Source organism: Punica granatum, chromosome 3, assembly GCF_007655135.1.
Source record: "Punica granatum isolate Tunisia-2019 chromosome 3, ASM765513v2, whole genome shotgun sequence".
Taxonomy (NCBI): Eukaryota; Viridiplantae; Streptophyta; class Magnoliopsida; order Myrtales; family Lythraceae; genus Punica; species Punica granatum.
In genome coordinates this window covers 4026181-4042908 of record NC_045129.1, presented here as the reverse complement: position 1 = coordinate 4042908, position 16728 = coordinate 4026181, and the positions used below count along the sequence as shown (strand labels likewise).

The 16728-nt window shown below is 38.2% G+C and overlaps 2 protein-coding genes across 2 annotated transcripts; one reads left to right on the top strand and one right to left on the bottom strand.

Annotated features, from left to right (window-relative positions):
* The first annotated feature begins 5227 nt into the window (after positions 1-5227).
* Positions 5228-11172, top strand: LOC116199670 (nuclear poly(A) polymerase 4-like). The gene is made up of 12 exons (XM_031530129.1): positions 5228-5823; positions 5918-5995; positions 7086-7193; positions 7365-7427; positions 7515-7676; positions 8035-8148; positions 8312-8374; positions 8484-8813; positions 8905-9069; positions 9184-10014; positions 10361-10434; positions 10552-11172. The coding sequence occupies exons 1-12, from the start codon at positions 5701-5703 to the stop codon at positions 10565-10567; spliced, it is 2127 nt and encodes a 708-aa protein (XP_031385989.1). The 5' UTR covers positions 5228-5700; the 3' UTR covers positions 10568-11172.
* A 1504-nt stretch (positions 11173-12676) lies between these two features.
* Positions 12677-15545, bottom strand: LOC116201963 (auxin-responsive protein IAA26). The gene is made up of 6 exons (XM_031533450.1): positions 14933-15545; positions 13966-14412; positions 13500-13780; positions 13252-13399; positions 13058-13122; positions 12677-12960 (listed from the first exon to the last, which is right to left on the bottom strand). The coding sequence occupies exons 2-6, from the start codon at positions 14328-14330 to the stop codon at positions 12905-12907; spliced, it is 915 nt and encodes a 304-aa protein (XP_031389310.1). The 5' UTR covers positions 14331-14412; positions 14933-15545; the 3' UTR covers positions 12677-12904.
* Between the last annotated feature and the right edge of the window lie 1183 nt (positions 15546-16728).

Below are 16728 nucleotides of genomic sequence, written 5' to 3'. Positions count from 1 at the left end.
GTTAAAATAAATGCACAACCAAAGGCAAATTATTGGTTAGAGTTAAATAATAAGAATTTTCTTTTTTGTGATAAACAATATAGGATTTAATTAGATTAGATGTCTCTGATCATGCCAAAATTGTTTCGCAATTTTCATGAGCTGTGATGAGTAAACTAATTCCTTTTTAATATTTTTATTTTATTATTAGAGTGAATTTACACAATTGGTCGCCCAAGCTCAGGAAATATCTAGAAGCTTATAAATATCTAGAGAAAGACAAAAGAAAAAGAAAAAGATTAAAGAAAGGAAGAAAGTCAAGAAACACAGTTGGGCTATTATCCGTATGGATAAATAAATAAATAAATAAATGAGAGCTGTAATCAAATTGCGAAATTGTGTTTCGGCGTCTACGAATCTATCGGTATCAAAGGTCTTAGAAGTCACTGAAAATACCTCTCAAAGTCATTTATTTTTATATACTCACCAAAAATTTAATAGTGCATTTGGTTTTAGAGTTGATTTGAGTCGAATTTTGATTTTAACAGTCCGTTTAGTTTTAAGGTCGATTTTTAAAATTTTAACTTTAACTTTAACTATATTCACTATACAATAAAAGTCAACAACACACTTATTAGTTTTTCCCTTTTCTTCAATTTTTTTAACCATTCAATTCAATTTTTAATACTAAATTCTCTCAACTATTCATTAGTTTTTTCATACTTTTTCTTATAATTCAACAATATAATCATTACAACCCAAATACTAATAAAATCATTACAACTCTACTTAACTCTTAAACCAAATACACTGTAATTGATTTGTAATTATTGTGATGCTGAATTATAAAAAAAAGTGTAAAAAGTAATTGATAGTTGAAAAAAAGTAATGATTGTATCGTTGAATTATAGAAAAAGTAATGAATGGTTTAGATAATTTATTATTAAAAATTGAATTGAATGGTTAAAAAAATTGAAGAAAAATGGAAAAATAATAATTGTGTTGTTGATTTTTATTGTGTAGCGAGTAGAGTTAAAATCTTAAAACCGGATTTATAAATCAAACAGGCCCAATAGTCTTCGACTAATTTAGTTCGAGCCCGATCGGTCCACTAAGAGGTGAAACTCTCACAACATATATTTCTTTATTCACATGACTCGAACAAAATGCATTAATTAAGGGAAACAAACGTCGAACAGTTTGAACCAATTTATGTTGGTAATGAAGCCTAATTTACCATCCATCGGTCGCATAAAATAGGTTGAAAATGTCTCATTCTCTCAAATTACTAAAAAATGAGAGATTCTATGATGAAATCATCAAAAGTGATGGCACTATTCACTCAACTAATTTACTAAAAATTTAAGTAAAGTTATCTTAAAATCTTTATAATTTACTAGCATTGTAAGTAAAATTCTTCGAAAATCATGCATTTTAACCCAAATATAAGTAATTTACTAACAATCTAAGTAATTTATCCCAATTAATTTCTTACAATACATGTAACTTACTCGAAAGAGGTGTAATTTACTTAAAATTGAATTATTTGATTATAAATTTTAGTAATTTACTTGCATGTATGATGATACAACCACTTTGAAAGTGGTTGCACCTTAGACTTTTCATACTAAAAATAGTCTATTTTGGTAAGCAATAAAATAATAGTTTTCTGAAAAAAATTTAAAGAAAATAAGTTACTTATATGCTTTATAGCACCAACAACCTAAGCAAACGTCTAATTAATATATTATAATTACTATTAATTATAATAAATGCTTGCGATTAAGAGAACGTTTGACTATACAGCGTCAAGATGAGCTGGAACATATTCTCCCACAATATTAGTTGTTAATTAAAGAACTCAACTGTAAATTACATTTTGCCTTCTTTTTTTTCTTTTTCTGAATTATAACAAGCAAATGAGTGATTAGGTCACCAATACATCTACTCGCATCATGTCGAAGAGGACTCTATTGAGATCGACTCCGGAGCCGATTCGGCAAGTAGACTGATACTCAGGGGACAACTTTTGCAACGACGCGTTTTATAATGTTATTAATAATCATATTTGCTGATATTGTCTAAAGAGAAAAATTAATTTGTCAAAAAGATATGCATATTTATATAGAAAAAAGAAAAAAGAAAAAGATATTGAAGTGGAATTGTTGTGTGTAGGCGCGGCGCTGGGAGATGCCGTCAGTCTAAGAGTAAAAGTAATGATGCACGCAAATCACATGCGTTTGTTTTGTCTGATTGATGTTAACGCACGCACACGGTAAGGAAAAGACGCAAATGTTTTGCCACGTGGCACGTGCACCGATGAAGTCAATAGCCGAAGATACGATGAAGATTATTATTCGGCCAAAAAAAAAAGATGATCTGATGAAGAGAGAAAAAAATCTAACGGCGTCTTTCCTTCTCGCTGACGTTAACAGAAGTCCGTACGATTATTATTATCCAAATCCAAAAAGGGAAAAAGAAATTATAGAAGAGAAATAAAATTTCCCCCCTCTTTATCTCGATTAATTAGTCAAACATATTAATTAAGGTTTTTCCTTTTCTTTTTGTCATCGTTGATGCGAGTCGTGATGCTGCAGTTGGCCATATTGTACCATGCACAGGTGGAGCATAAAACTTAGTGAAGAACAGTATATTTTATATTAAGTTTCAGGTAATTTTAGAATTTATATGACGATATTAGAAGCGTTTAGAACATGTGTAGTGCGTGTCAAGGTGATGACGTATGCGACATGCTGAATGCTTTCTCCCATGCAAGCTAGGAGAGAAAATTCAATTATAACATCTACAAAACTAATAGCTCCAATTATATCATGTTTCGGGGGGTGCCGCTTTATTTTGGAACTTTTAAATACAATGAGCAAGTGAATGTGAAGATTCAGCCGACAGAAGGGAAAAGAAAATTGTCGTTTGTCCAATATAGTATCTTCACGTTTTTCTAAGAAGTAAATTGACACCTTATTTTTTATGAAGAAAATTTGTAATTTAACATTTTTGTTTTTAGTAGGGTATTATTTCTCCTCTATTTTCTTGTTGATAGAAAAATGACCATTCTAATGAGAAAATATATGAACAATTCACTTCGTTTGCATGGGAAAATTAAATTACCTAGATAAATTTTTTTGTTTTAACTTTCAACCATCATATCATTCTACTGTTGTTTCTTAGCAATATAAGAAGGTATTGGGTTTTGGTCTTCACGGGGCATGATATGGTTGATTCTTGTGAGACACTAAGATCGAACAAGCGAGCAATTATAAGTGTCAAAAAATCCTTGAGTTTCGTATCATTGAATCAAACCCAAGTTACATGATATAGGTTAAGGATATGTTTCAGATTAGAAGTTTCAGAGACGGCATACACAACGCGTGATCTAATGATGAGACCTATGAGAATGTCTTAAGTCGTTTATCCGCGCAAGAAACTTGCTTCATATGGGAAATGATCGAGAGTCTCGTGTCATTGAATCAAAGAACCAAGTCACGAAACATGAGCTATAGTTTAGAAAGAACGATTTTTTCAAAGCGTTATACAATTACGTTAACATGTTATGATATGAATCGCTTTTCCAGTATGAATTTTTTTATATTTATAAAGACTACAATCCAAGATTTTGCTTAAGCTAAACAAATTTTAAACCGCTAGAATCAATCTAATTGGTTCAATAGGTTTTCGATAAAAATAATTACTAAACAATGTGAGCCTCTTTTGATATAATATCTACTCTCTTTTAGCAACCAAGTGTATTTGCATATAGCTCGATCAACCATGAACCAACCTCCCTAAATAAATTCAAGGCAGGCCATCCGTGTTGAATTTGAGATAATTCTCAGAGATAAACTCTTGTCGATTGAAAGTCAAAGAAATCTAAACCTTGTTGACTTTTATATGCGATTCCCAACTTAACTCCCATGCCAAGTTTACACCTCATGTCGGTGTCCCAACTACATGAACGAGTATCATTAAATCAAAACTCAAATAACTTAGAAAAGTCATACGATTACAGTATTCTCAAAAGCCAATATTAATTATTAATACTACCTCTCATATAAGAGACCTTTTTCGGGTGATTATTATTTTTTAATGAATAAAATTAGAGGCATTACTCTTGATAATTTTGGGAGTTCGAGCACTCAAAATTTACAATTATGGTCGAAATTGATTATAATCCCACCGAATATCGAACTTGGAACTATTGAATTACCAAGCGAGAGTGTGCGCAGCTGCACTACGCCTTTTTTTGATTACTTAACTAACATTTTGTTAATCCTTATACAAGAAACTTAATCGTGTTATGAAAATATCTAATGCTGCGTTTGGTTTCAAAATATGATTTTAAAATCAGATTTTAATTTTGAAAAAGAGTTGTATAAATGGAGCTCATTTTTTGATTTTATATGAGTTATTTTGTTTTGTTGTGGAAAAAGAGTGGTATAAATGGGGCACCCCTTTGACTTTATATAAATTATTTTGTTTTGTTATGAGTATAATTAAATTAAAGTACGATTTTAAAATCCTACTTTGAAGCCAAACAAGCCATAAATACAGTCCCAATCAACATCATTATTTTCCTAGAAGGATTCTAGAAGTTTGATTAGTGTTTCCAAGTAGTTTGATCCAATTAAGGAAACCATCCCACTTAACAGCATATATCAAGTACAATAAGTTCCCCGGAACTGCGTATCAAGTAGAATAATTTAGTCCATCCACCACGTCCTAAATATCTGAAATTTAAAAAGCAAAGTATCGATTATTGATTAGGGTAAATTCAAAACCGATAGGATAATCTATCAAGTCCTTATTTTTCTAGGATCTTGAATTCTAAATTTCATAAGAAAGAATCTCGAATTTTCGAGTACGATATTGATTATTTGTTCGCAAATTCGAAATAAACAAGAAAATATATTCCATTCCTTGTATTTCTAGGAGAAACATATGTCTGTTTTCCTTGCTTTTCAAGTAAGCAAGCTACTTATGTTCCATAAAAGGCAACCTGGAATACAACAAATCAATTTTTTTTGCCAATTTTCCCTCATTGTCTTTTTCTTTTGGTAAATATTAGAAATCAAGACCATTTTTTTGATAAATAATAAAAACAAATAGGAATTTGCCTTAATTAATTACATTTTATTTATTTACGTCATTAATAATAATTAAATTATTATTATTAATAAAAATAAAAATAAAATATCCTCCTCCTCTATCTGACTATTATCTCTCCTCATCGCCCAGAGAGCAGAAGGGTCAATCTTTCTTCTCCCACAAAGAATCCGACTCTCTCTCTCCCTCCCTCCCTCCCTCACCTACAGATCTCTCCTCTCTCTCCCTCCGACATCACCGATTAGGTTTCTCTCTCTATATCTCTTCCCCCACCCCGCCCTCTCATCCTCTATGTCTGCGTCTGGTCTTCTTCCCCTCTTCGATTCGCTTCAGATCAGCGTGTTTTTCATCCGGGTTCTGCTTTTCTAGGGTTTCTTTAGGGCTTCTTTCTCGATTCATTGGAGGCGGCGGTTCGGAGGCTTTCTTGCTCGGTTTCCCCGTTAATTTTAGATACCCTTTTTGATTTGCTTGATCGTTTCGGTTTCTTGAGGCTTCGGGCAAGCGGCGGGAGCGAAAAAGCGCGTCCTTTTGGCTAGGGCTTAGTTGGTTGTCTTCTTGTTCGGTGTGTTCTTCTGGTTCTTCGGGTTTGGGGGATTTTGTGAGATGGTGAGCGCGGAGGGATTGAGTGGGTCCCTGCCTACGGCGAAGCAATATGGAGTTACGAAGCCGATTTCTTTGGCCGGACCTACCGAGGCGGATATTCAGAGGAGTGCGGAGTTAGAGAAGGTTGGTCTTTTCTTTGATTTTATTGTCGTGCCCCGGTTCTGTGGGTGTTGTTTTACGAGGATTTCATGGGTTGGCGTTGTTTGTGGATGTCTAGTTTTTGGTCAATGCCGGACTTTATGAGAGCAAGGAGGAGGCTGAGAAGAGACAGGAGGTTCTTGATCGGATTCGCGTGGTAAGTTTTCCTTATGCATGGTTTCATTGCGTCTTCTTTTTGGCAATTCTAATACTAGGCGAAGGCTTTCCTTCCTTACACATGTATGGCTTGTAGGCTTGTGCTATACTGGATTCCTTTTACTCTGCCTGTGTTGTGCTGCTTATTGCTGCTGTATCAGCTGTCAAATTGGCTTTTGATGCTCCTAGAGAACTGTGAGATGGGAGTTGTTAGTTGCGAGTGATATAGCCTCCGTCAAACACTTTTTCTTTGCTATTATATGTTCTCCCAGTTCTGGGTGATCTGGTTGAGCTAAAAGATCAGGTTTCCTTTTGCTAGTGGGGAAGTTTTAATTTATTGTTCTCCATGTCGTTGAAAATTTCTCCTCGGTATTAGGTTAGAGGTCTTGGCAGATCGAAGAGTTCACACTTTCTGTACTGTTGGTTTCCTATGCTGCTCTAGGCATTTGCAATGCTACTGAAGAGTTAGAACTGACTGCTCATTTGCAGCTGGTGTTTCTTTTGGATAGAGGACCGATCCTTTCTGTAGCATAGTTATGGTGCTGTTGGCAAGTTCTTGCTTTTTCATTGATGAATAAATGTATTCATCTAGTTAACTTGGCAATTGGCTCTCTTTTCCATTCAAGGAGGATAGATGCAGGCATCGTAACTTTCCATACTAACTTGCCAGTAAGGTTTACTGATTTTTTATTCGTTAAGATTTAGTTGCTGTGACTTGGATTAGCAATGAATTATATTAGAACAGTGTGTTTAATCCATATATTTTTTTCCAATTTCATGTCTTTTTTCTTTTTTATAAAAAAAAAGAATTTAGGTTGATAATGCGAGTCCCTTTTCTCTTCATTGTCATGCTTAATGCCAGCCTGTTTTCTCCTCATTGTGAAGCTTTTGCTGTATGGCTACTCGTTGCTTCTGACTATGTTATGCTTTTCCCTTGGTTTTTTGCACTATGTTATACTCACTGTCTCTTGTTGACTTCAGAATGAAAATTCCTAGTTTGGTTAGTTTCTTATGTTGACTTAACCTTTTGTCATGCAAATGTAAAAATTGCTGATTTGCGGATTTTCTGTTGTTGTGCTTTCATGTTCCAGATTGTCAAGGAATGGGTGAAGCATGTTACCCGTATGCGAGGGTATTTGGATCAGATGGTGGAGGATGCAAATGCTTTAATCTTTACCTTTGGTTCTTATCGGCTTGGGGTAATATTTTTTTCCTTGTATTATTGCTCTTGTTATGCATATATATTTTATTATAGTGTAGATATACACATATTTTAGGTTGGTCTGCTCGGAATTTCTCAAGGTTATTTAGCACTTCGAATAGAATAGATGGATTATATCCATCTCTCTCTGAGCTAATATGTTGTGCAGGTGCATGGACCTGGTGCTGACATTGACACATTATGTGTTGGACCAACTTATGTGAACCGAGAGGTATTTTTATTTTGTGATTTGTCACTTTTTAGCCAGCTTAATCCTATCTATTATTTAACATATCTATTTCTTTGTTACTTTTATTAGGAGGATTTCTTCTTCATTCTACATGACATTCTAGCACAAATGGATGAAGTTACGGAACTGCAGCCAGTCCCTGATGCTCATGTACCTGTGATGAAATTTAAGTTTGATGGTATATCAATTGACCTTCTTTATGCAAGCGTCTCTCAAATGGTTGTACCAGAAGTAAGTGTTGATTGATTTCTTCCCCTTGAGAGTTTTCCTCTTGTTTCTATCAGTGCATATCATCAATATCCCCTAGCTCCAATTCATTAATATACTATCATCTGCATATATATCGATTATCATCATATCTGTGCTGTTGAGTATCAAATTGAAATCCATGGTTTGTGATATCTAGAAAGGACATCTTTGTTTTATACCGTGGAGCACAATTAAAGGGGTTGATGCTTTCATGCTTTCTGCTAATGTGTCGTCCTTATCTAATATCTATATTTTTTGTCTATCTTATTACCTGTCCTCTCGTACTACCATCTTTGATTCTGTTGGTGTTATTGATGGTCAAAGAAAAATTTACCTACAGGATTTGGATATCTCTGATGTCTCTGTGCTTTATGAAGTCGACGAGCCAACTGTTCGAAGTCTCAATGGCTGCAGGGTTGCAGATCAGATTCTCAAGCTTGTTCCAAATATTCAGGTGAAAAGTCATTTATTAGCCGATATATGGTTCTTTTCCATTAAAAAAAATGGACATAATATTCACTTATTCGTGGATACCCAACCAGTTTGTGTTCAATGAGTTCTTTAGATTGGTTTTGCACTGCTTCTATTTCATTGGCTTCATTTTTCCAAATTTGTAGCACTTTCGGATGACTCTTCGGTGTCTTAAGTTCTGGGCGAAAAGGCGCGGTGTTTATTCCAATGTAAGTGGATGGCAGTTGTTTTCTTATGTGCCTTTTTCTAATTTTCTCTGAACAATCAAAATTTTGTTTTCTAGTTAAAACACTGATTTGTTTTGATTTGCAAAATCAGGTGACGGGATTTCTTGGCGGTGTGAACTGGGCGCTCCTTGTGGCTCGAGTCTGCCAACTTTATCCCAATGCTGTACCAAGCATGCTGGTCTCACGTTTCTTCAGGGTTTACACTCAGTGGCGTTGGCCAAATCCTGTGATGCTTTGCCCAATAGAGGAGGACGTACTTGGATTTTCTGTGTGGGATCCTCGTAAAAACCCTCGTGATCGGACTCATCACATGCCTATTATAACACCTGCTTACCCCTGTATGAATTCCAGCTATAATGTCTCCACTAGTACTCTGCGTGTTATGATGGAGCAATTTCAATATGGTAACAAGACATGCGAGGTATCAATTTATTGAAATGATTGTCTCTGGCATTTAGCTAGTTCTTCCATTTTTGCACCCAACAATTTTTTACCTCTTTCTTGTGGTCCAGGAGATTGAGCTGAATAAGGCCCAATGGAGCGCTCTGTTTGAGCCATATATGTTCTTCGAATCGTATAAGAATTATTTGCAGGTGGACATTGTTGCTGCTGATTCTGATGACTTGCGTTCATGGAAAGGATGGGTTGAATCGAGGCTAAGGCAGCTGACTCTCATGGTAGTATCTCTGCCTTTGGAGGATAAGTTGAAATGACTGCTAAAATTTGGGAGCAGTTCCCCTTTTTTTTTTAGAAAATGGATATAAACTATTTTTGTTGCATCTGTTCTGCAGATTGAGCGCGATACATATGGGAAATTGCAGTGCCATCCTTACCCTCACGAGTATGTTGACACATCGAAGCAGTGTGCTCACACTGCCTTCTTCATGGGTTTGCAGAGGAAACAGGGTGAGAAGATAGAGGAAGGTCAGCAATTTGACATTAGGGGAACTGTTGATGAGTTTAGGCACTCAATAAACATGTACATGTTTTGGAAACCGGGCATGGAGATTTTTGTTTCTCATGTCCGGCGAAAGCAGATTCCATCTTATGTATTCCCCGAGGGGTATAGACGGGTTCGATCAAGGGCTTCGGGTCCACATCAGTGTGACAAGACCCCACCTGATGATGGTGATGGGAACAAACACCACCTTAAGAGGAAGAAAGATCTCGAGGGGGGCGATATCAAGCGAGAAGGTGCAGAGAAGCGCATGTCCATCAGTCCACAGAGAAGGGACGCGACATCTCCCGAGACTGTCTGTAGTAACAAATCAACTAATATATCTTCTGAATCTCCGACTGCAAGTTCTAACGGGAAAAAAGACACTCGTGATTATTCAACACTTGCAATTAGAACCTCTGAGGGAAAGCCGAGATCGATGGAGGTTGATGAACAGTGGCAGAGGGATGAGGCAGTGGAACACGAGAACAATGTTGAGGGAAGATCCAGTTCCAATTCGAGTGTTGTCTTGATCCCTGCGTGTGAAGTTAGTTCTTACGAGGGTGTGGGGCTAGAGGGCAATGGCAGTGCAGATGGTAGTGCTGACGGGAGCAACAATCCGGGGTCATCAACTGGCGATTCTTGTGAAGCAGACTCTGTGCTGTCTATGGCGGGATCATCAGAGGTTTTGGATTCATTACCCTTTCATTTCTAACTTTTTTAGCTTTAGCATCTTTGCGTTTATTCCATGACATCTTCGTGCTGGCAGAATAAGTCTGCTTTCGTGACCAAATCAGACTGGAAGAGAGAGTCAATGTCTCGGAGGAAGAAGTTTCCTGCCTATAATAGTTTTATGTTATCCTTCCTCTGGTCGTGAAATTGTCACTTTGATAGTCTCTGATTATGGATTGCCTAGTGCAATAGAGCTTGCATGTTCTTTTTTATTGCTACACGAGGGATAACATGAAAGTGCTTTTGTGTGGAACTTTAATGGAATACTTATTTTTACACATTTGCTTTGCCTTGTGAAGCCAAATGCATCGCTCGGAATTGCACTCACATCGATGGCCGGGCTTGACCCAGAGGTGCAAAAGCCAGTGATAAGGTTTACACGTTAACCTTATTCTTCTGAACCTAGTCAAAGCATTTGATATATATATATATATATATATATATCTATCTCGTCTTTATACTGCTCTTCTTTTTCTTTGGGATTTTTTAGTTTGACGGCAGGCTGAGCTTGGCAGCAACAAGATAAAGAGATAAAGAGGGTTAGAGTTTGAGGATGAACCGACAGAGTTCCTGGTCATGAAGGAAAAAAGGAGCAGAAAGCCAGCAGTTACTGGTAAGTACTTATTAATTGCTGGCTTTCGTTTGTTTCTTTTTCAGGCACATTCCTCTGAAAACCCAAATGAGGAAAGCAAAAAAAGGTGGGAAAAAAACAAAAAAAGAGAGGAAGAAATCCTGCAAATTTGTGCAATCTCGAGCTCATTCAGGAGACAACAGTTGTTTCATATGATGATCTTGTACAGTTTTATATTGAAGCTGAAAGGCTTGATTCTCTCAATAGTAAGTAGTAACCTAGTACTGAACTCTGCTCATCGGAATGTTTTGGGGGGAGCATGTAGAGGGGTTGAAATTTGATTGGTGGGAGGGGCTGTGATTGAAGGCTTTTTTCATTCAGCTTTTACAAGTGTCGTGGTGTTATGTAGGGTTATAGCCAAGTGATGTCTTTTAGGTTCTTAGGCCGTGGCAGTGTGAAGCATGCAGGTTTCTTTGCCATTCCCGAACTCTATAACCCCGATTGTACTCCTTGACATGTAATACAAATGCTATTTAACCATCTCTCTCTCTCTCTCTCTCTCTCGTGTTATTACTAAAGCGCCCGACATGCTCTTGTTTGTATTGTTATCAGCGGTGTGGATTGGAGTGGAGGAAGTCATTTTTGTGATGTTCTTTGTGAAATGATATACTTGTCTTGCATTATGTCGAAGTCGTCGTCGTGTAGATGACTCATTTTACTGGTAGTTGGGTTTGTCCTATTAATTATCAAGAATTTCTGAATTCAAGCCGTTACTTTTGACGAGTACGATCTTGGTAAATGCATCACCTTCAATAGGTGGCTGTTCGGTGTCTTGGATTTGCAATTGGTCATTCTCTTCTTTGTAAAATTGAAAGGGCCGGACTATTGGTTCATCGGTCTCAGGAAACATGCACTTTCCCAATCGAAGGATCAAGAGGTTGAAAAATATGCCAAATTCAGTGACCTGACTGGGCAAATTTTGCTTTTACTTGGACAAATGACTGAAGACAGCGGACCTGTAACAAACACCGGCCGAAAGCAAGATCAAAGCAATAATTTGTGCATCGGGGGGTATATATGACATTGTATGTCGGATGTATACGATAATTTCTTAGTCACACGGCACGGTCTCTCAGCGGATGAGACCGCTCTCCTGTTTAAGTTTTGATAATGCTCGCTTGTCCCCAGTTTGGCAGCTCCCCATTGAAAACGACCCTTCTGGTTTTGCATTTCTTATTTATTAAAACTCAAAAAGCCTGTGGGCTGGTTGACTTTTTCCCAACTCCCTCCAAATGAGCGACTGCCAGGCCTACAATTTAGCCATCAAATTTGTTAACCCCATCAAGCAATGAAAATTTGACAAGCTCAACGTCAAGAGATTCCCATTCCCACTTCACGCGTGCGAATGCTTAACTTACTTATCAGTCAAGACAGATGACATGCTTCGGTTATGATATAACCTGCCTAAACGGCCGATGCCGTTTTTTAATTACGAGATTTAAGAGTGTTTTTCTTTCATGGCTCGTGTCAGATTTGATAAGAACAAGGGAGAACAGATCCGTGGGAAGAATGGAGGGACAAGTGCAAAAGCTTATGAGGAGCTTTCCATCCCATAATATTCCAATTCCACGAGCACTACTGAGTGGATTGAAATGATTAGTGTGGATGTGAAGCCATTGAGTCTTATCTTCATATGAAAAGAAAGAAAGAAAGAAACTAAGGCCTCACCAGAGGCTTCTCGATCCATGGCGCTGTTAAGATCGGGAAGATACAGTGTATCGAGTTTTACCCGAGATACGTGAATGCAATGGTCCCTTTATTTGAGGCGTACTTGAGATCGCAGAACTTTACAGGATCCCTTTCTTTATTTGAGATGCGCTCGATCAATGGCACTTTCTTAGACTGCTAAGATACAACCTACGATACTTGCAAGTTTTACCCGAGATACGTAAATTGAAGAGTCTCTTTATTTGAGATCGCAGAACTTTACAAGGATCCCTTCTTCATTGGGTAGACGAAAAAGCAGAAGTAACGAAGTTACAGATTCCCGCGTAAAAAAAAAAAAAAAAAAAAAAAAACAATACAAGGACATGAGCATCAAAACCCATGTCTAGCCATTCCCTATCTTATAGAAGCCAACAAGAATATATTCATCATCTCAACATTAGCTTTTACTTTAGCAATATTGGACAGTCACGAGTCAACTCGGCCGACTGGTCTGGTCTCTTCTCCACTAAGGTGCTGTCGCCACGGATTCGGGTCTCCCATCTCTTCACCTCGAGGAGGGGCCAGACTCGAGTGATCTCTTCTCTTGCTTGTTTCCCCCAACTGGAATGAAAAACGATAGTTTCGTGAGTCGAACTGCGTGAACAAGTTTGTAGGAATTATATATTAGTTTGCCAAATTATATGAAAGCGGGCCTCACGGTTTGCAGCAGAAAGTTCTGAACTCTTCAATACACGCAGTCTCTTCACGGTGGTTACAAACATGCTGCAAATCACGGATGAAGCAAAGTTACTATTACGACTTAACATACCATGACAATTTGGCATGTAAAACAGGAACTTCTTTCCAAGTGGCATAGCGAATTTCAGTCGGTTTAGTATTATAGATGCTTACTCCCATGGGACATCTCCGACGAGAATCCTGTCTCCTTCGTTATCCTCGTAAACAAGGGTGTATTCCCCTGTCCCATCCAACACGCCCGATATCGGCTTCTCTTCCTCTTGTTTGGTCTCTTTTCCAGAATGAGATGTATGCCTTTGAGCTAAAATGAACAAGAAGTGAAGGTAAATCTTAGTTCTACGTCATATATTTTCGTGGTCAAATTACAAGGTAAAAGTAGAGGACCGGAAATGTTCTCTAACCAGCAAGAAGACCTCTGAAGAGTTCATCGACAGCAGAGGCGAGTTTCTCGTAGCTGTTGCAGGCTTTCAGGTCTACTTTTCTTCCAATGGGGACACCTTCCATATTGATCTTCACAAACAAGCCCTTCCCGGTACTCTCAGCAGGTTTTTCCCCAGAGATTTTGTTTGAGACCACATCTTGGGATTTAGGAGGCGGCTTCAAGTTGCTGGTGCTGGAGCTGGAAAGATTCTTCCTGGACGATCGGATCGGAGGCCAACCGACAACCGGAGCAGGAGCGGTTCTGTTTCAGAGTTCACCAAGAATACAAAGACATCAGTGCTAACTGAGATTATAATTCTGCACCATGAAAGAATAAAGAACCATGCAAACAAACACTGAAAAATGCACAGAGGGTCCTTCCCGGAAATTGAGTCCTCAAATGCATAGACGAGATAAAAAAATATATGGCAGGAAATCTAAAATCACCTTTTTTGAGAGACATTGGGAGCAGATGCTTTTGCAGTAGAAGCAGTGGAGAACTTCTGACCAGTGTTCATGTTGTTCAAGCTATTATTGCTGGTCTGCGCCGGAACCATATGAGAGAAGTAGGAAGAGGAGGCAAGAGCCTCATCTCTACCTCGGCTGCTAATTTTCTTCTCATGTTCCTTAGTGGACCAGAACTCTTCACCACCGGGTGGACCGAGCCTCAGCTCAAGCTTTCGCTCCTCAGGTGAACAAGCAGTTACGTTTCTGGAACTTCCATCACTTCCCATAAGCCAATCTCTGCTGTTTCCTTGCATGAAACCGAAAAAATTGGCGCCAGCCTCCCCGTTTCTAGAATCCCCAGCCATAGCAAATATGCAATCGATCAAGCACGAAGAGCTGCCCGAAAAAGCTTAGCAACCCAGATGAAGGATGGTATCAAAGTGTTTCCTACATAGCAAAAACGCATCTTAAGACAAAGCTAGGAGAACATATTATGCTTTCATGTAACACGCACAAGATACAAACACCCTTCCATGTTTCTCCTCCCGATGAGTTTTTTCACAAACAAAAGAGGGCCATTTGGCTATAAAGGTTCTTCATTTTTCTATATGAAAAAGCATGTTTTGTCTGTTGTTCCTTTAATTTCAAACACCTACAGGTTCTTTACATGACCATATATTCTGCACATAATGAAGACTAGAAAGGGCCATAGAACTGAAAGCCAAAAAAAAGGAAAAAAAAAAAAGAAGGGCTATAACCGAATGCAAAAGAAGAAACAGAAACATGGAAGATCAAAGACACTTTCTTTCATCAGCAGAGTCATAGAATTTCAAAGACAAAACGCAAGATAAGTTATAGAACAACCGCACGCTTACTTCTAATAAAAGAAAAAAAAAAACACAAGACAAACAACAGAAGATGGACAATCTCATCCGCAGATCACACAAGACAAGAGAGTTTCACATACTCCTGTTCGAGTCTTCAGCCAAAGCTAGAACCCGAGAAAGCCCGCATCCTCAAACCAGCAACAGAAGCAGATGCAGGGGAGGGAGGGAGGGAGAGGACAGGCCAGGAACAGGAACAGGAACAGGACAGACAGGCACTGTGAGGACCTCAGACCTCTTTAAACCCAACAGAAGAGGGAGTTAAATCCTATCCGTATATAAACCCCGAAAAGGCAAAAGAGAAGATTTCCCCGAATAATGAATGATGGGACACAGACAGTCCCCCACAAGAGGCAAATAAATTAAACGAGGAGGGGGAAGGGAAAAAGGGTGGAATGATTTTGATGGGTAGGCTTTTGTTTTGATTATTGGGCAGCTTAGTGGGATCCTCCGAGCTCTAACCTTTGGTGTAAAGCAGGGATCTTTTAGAGCTCTGGGGCCATCGTCGAAACAGACAGTGTAGAAATGAAAGATTCCCCTTTCACGGAAGAACTCACAGAACGGAAAAAGCAATTGGGGTGAGGTTAGGAGGAGAGGAGAGCAGAGGAGAGCGGAGAGGACCAAAGCGTACGCAAAAGGAACAGAGCCCTTCACTCACCAGAGGAGAAGAAGAATGGAAAATAATAATGGAGGGGGACGGGAGGAGATTGGTCAGTCCAGCAAGCAAAGTGTACTGTTTGCTGCAGCGTGCAGAGACACAGAGAGAGAGAGAGAGAGAGAATAATTTTAAAAAGATGGTTTCATTTTCCCCTTTTTTTTTTTTTGGTATGTCCCAACAGAACATAGGCCTGTTCTGTTCCCTCTCATAGAAACTACCACACGCCACCTCAAGAGACACGAGCTATTTACCCACATAGGTCTCATAGGCTTTTAAGTATTAGACCATATGCATTCATTCATGGCACTTTCTTTGTCCCCAAAAAATATCCCCAACCCATTAGTCCATTACGATTTATGATTAAGAAAAAGAAAATTTTCCGAATTATGGTATAAGTGAAAATTCTACCGTTCATTTCATGGATAGTTCATCAACTCTTCACAAGTCAACGGATAATGGATATAGTGTTGATCTAACGGCTCCAAAGTGTTTATGAACGACGCATGAACTAAAATGAAAAACTTCCAATGGCAGAGACCTCTTTGTAATGGAGGAGACATAATTTCGACAATATTAAAGAGATTATTTTATTTGAGTTTTGTATAGATTTATATTATTTTCAGATGAGAACAATGATACTTGAAAAGCTTTTACTTTTAACTATTGTTATGGATTCCATGCATTTCCATTGTAGTTTTTGTCGCACCAAGATTTCGTTTTGACTCCTAGGGAGCTCCATGATATGTTCCGCGTTTCCTTGTTATGTCGAGCCACCTAAAATTATGTTGGAATTTGACCTGTGCATGTAAAAGTAGACAATTCGATCGTCAAAGTACATAGCAACGTGCTATTTTTCAACGAACAAACTCTCCTAGACTTAGGAGCGATGCGACTTTGTCATGGTGCGATGCACTGTATCATCGGGTAACCGTTGAGATCTTGGAGAGGAGTTCAATCAGTGAAATTGGCAATATATGAGTCAAAAGTTTTCAGTAAGTAGCTTCTATTGTGGAAGAAGGAATCACCACTTCGGGCAAAGACACCAAACACTGGACTTGGTAAAGGGGTAGTCCATCTTTCCTAGCCTAATACAGAAACCATGTCAAATCAAGCCCCTCCCTGGAAGGGATTAAAAAGAAAAGGGTTAGGACATAGTAAATCGAAGCTGAGATCACTTAGTCATATAAGCAAATACTCGGATCGTTTAGAGCCTATCATATT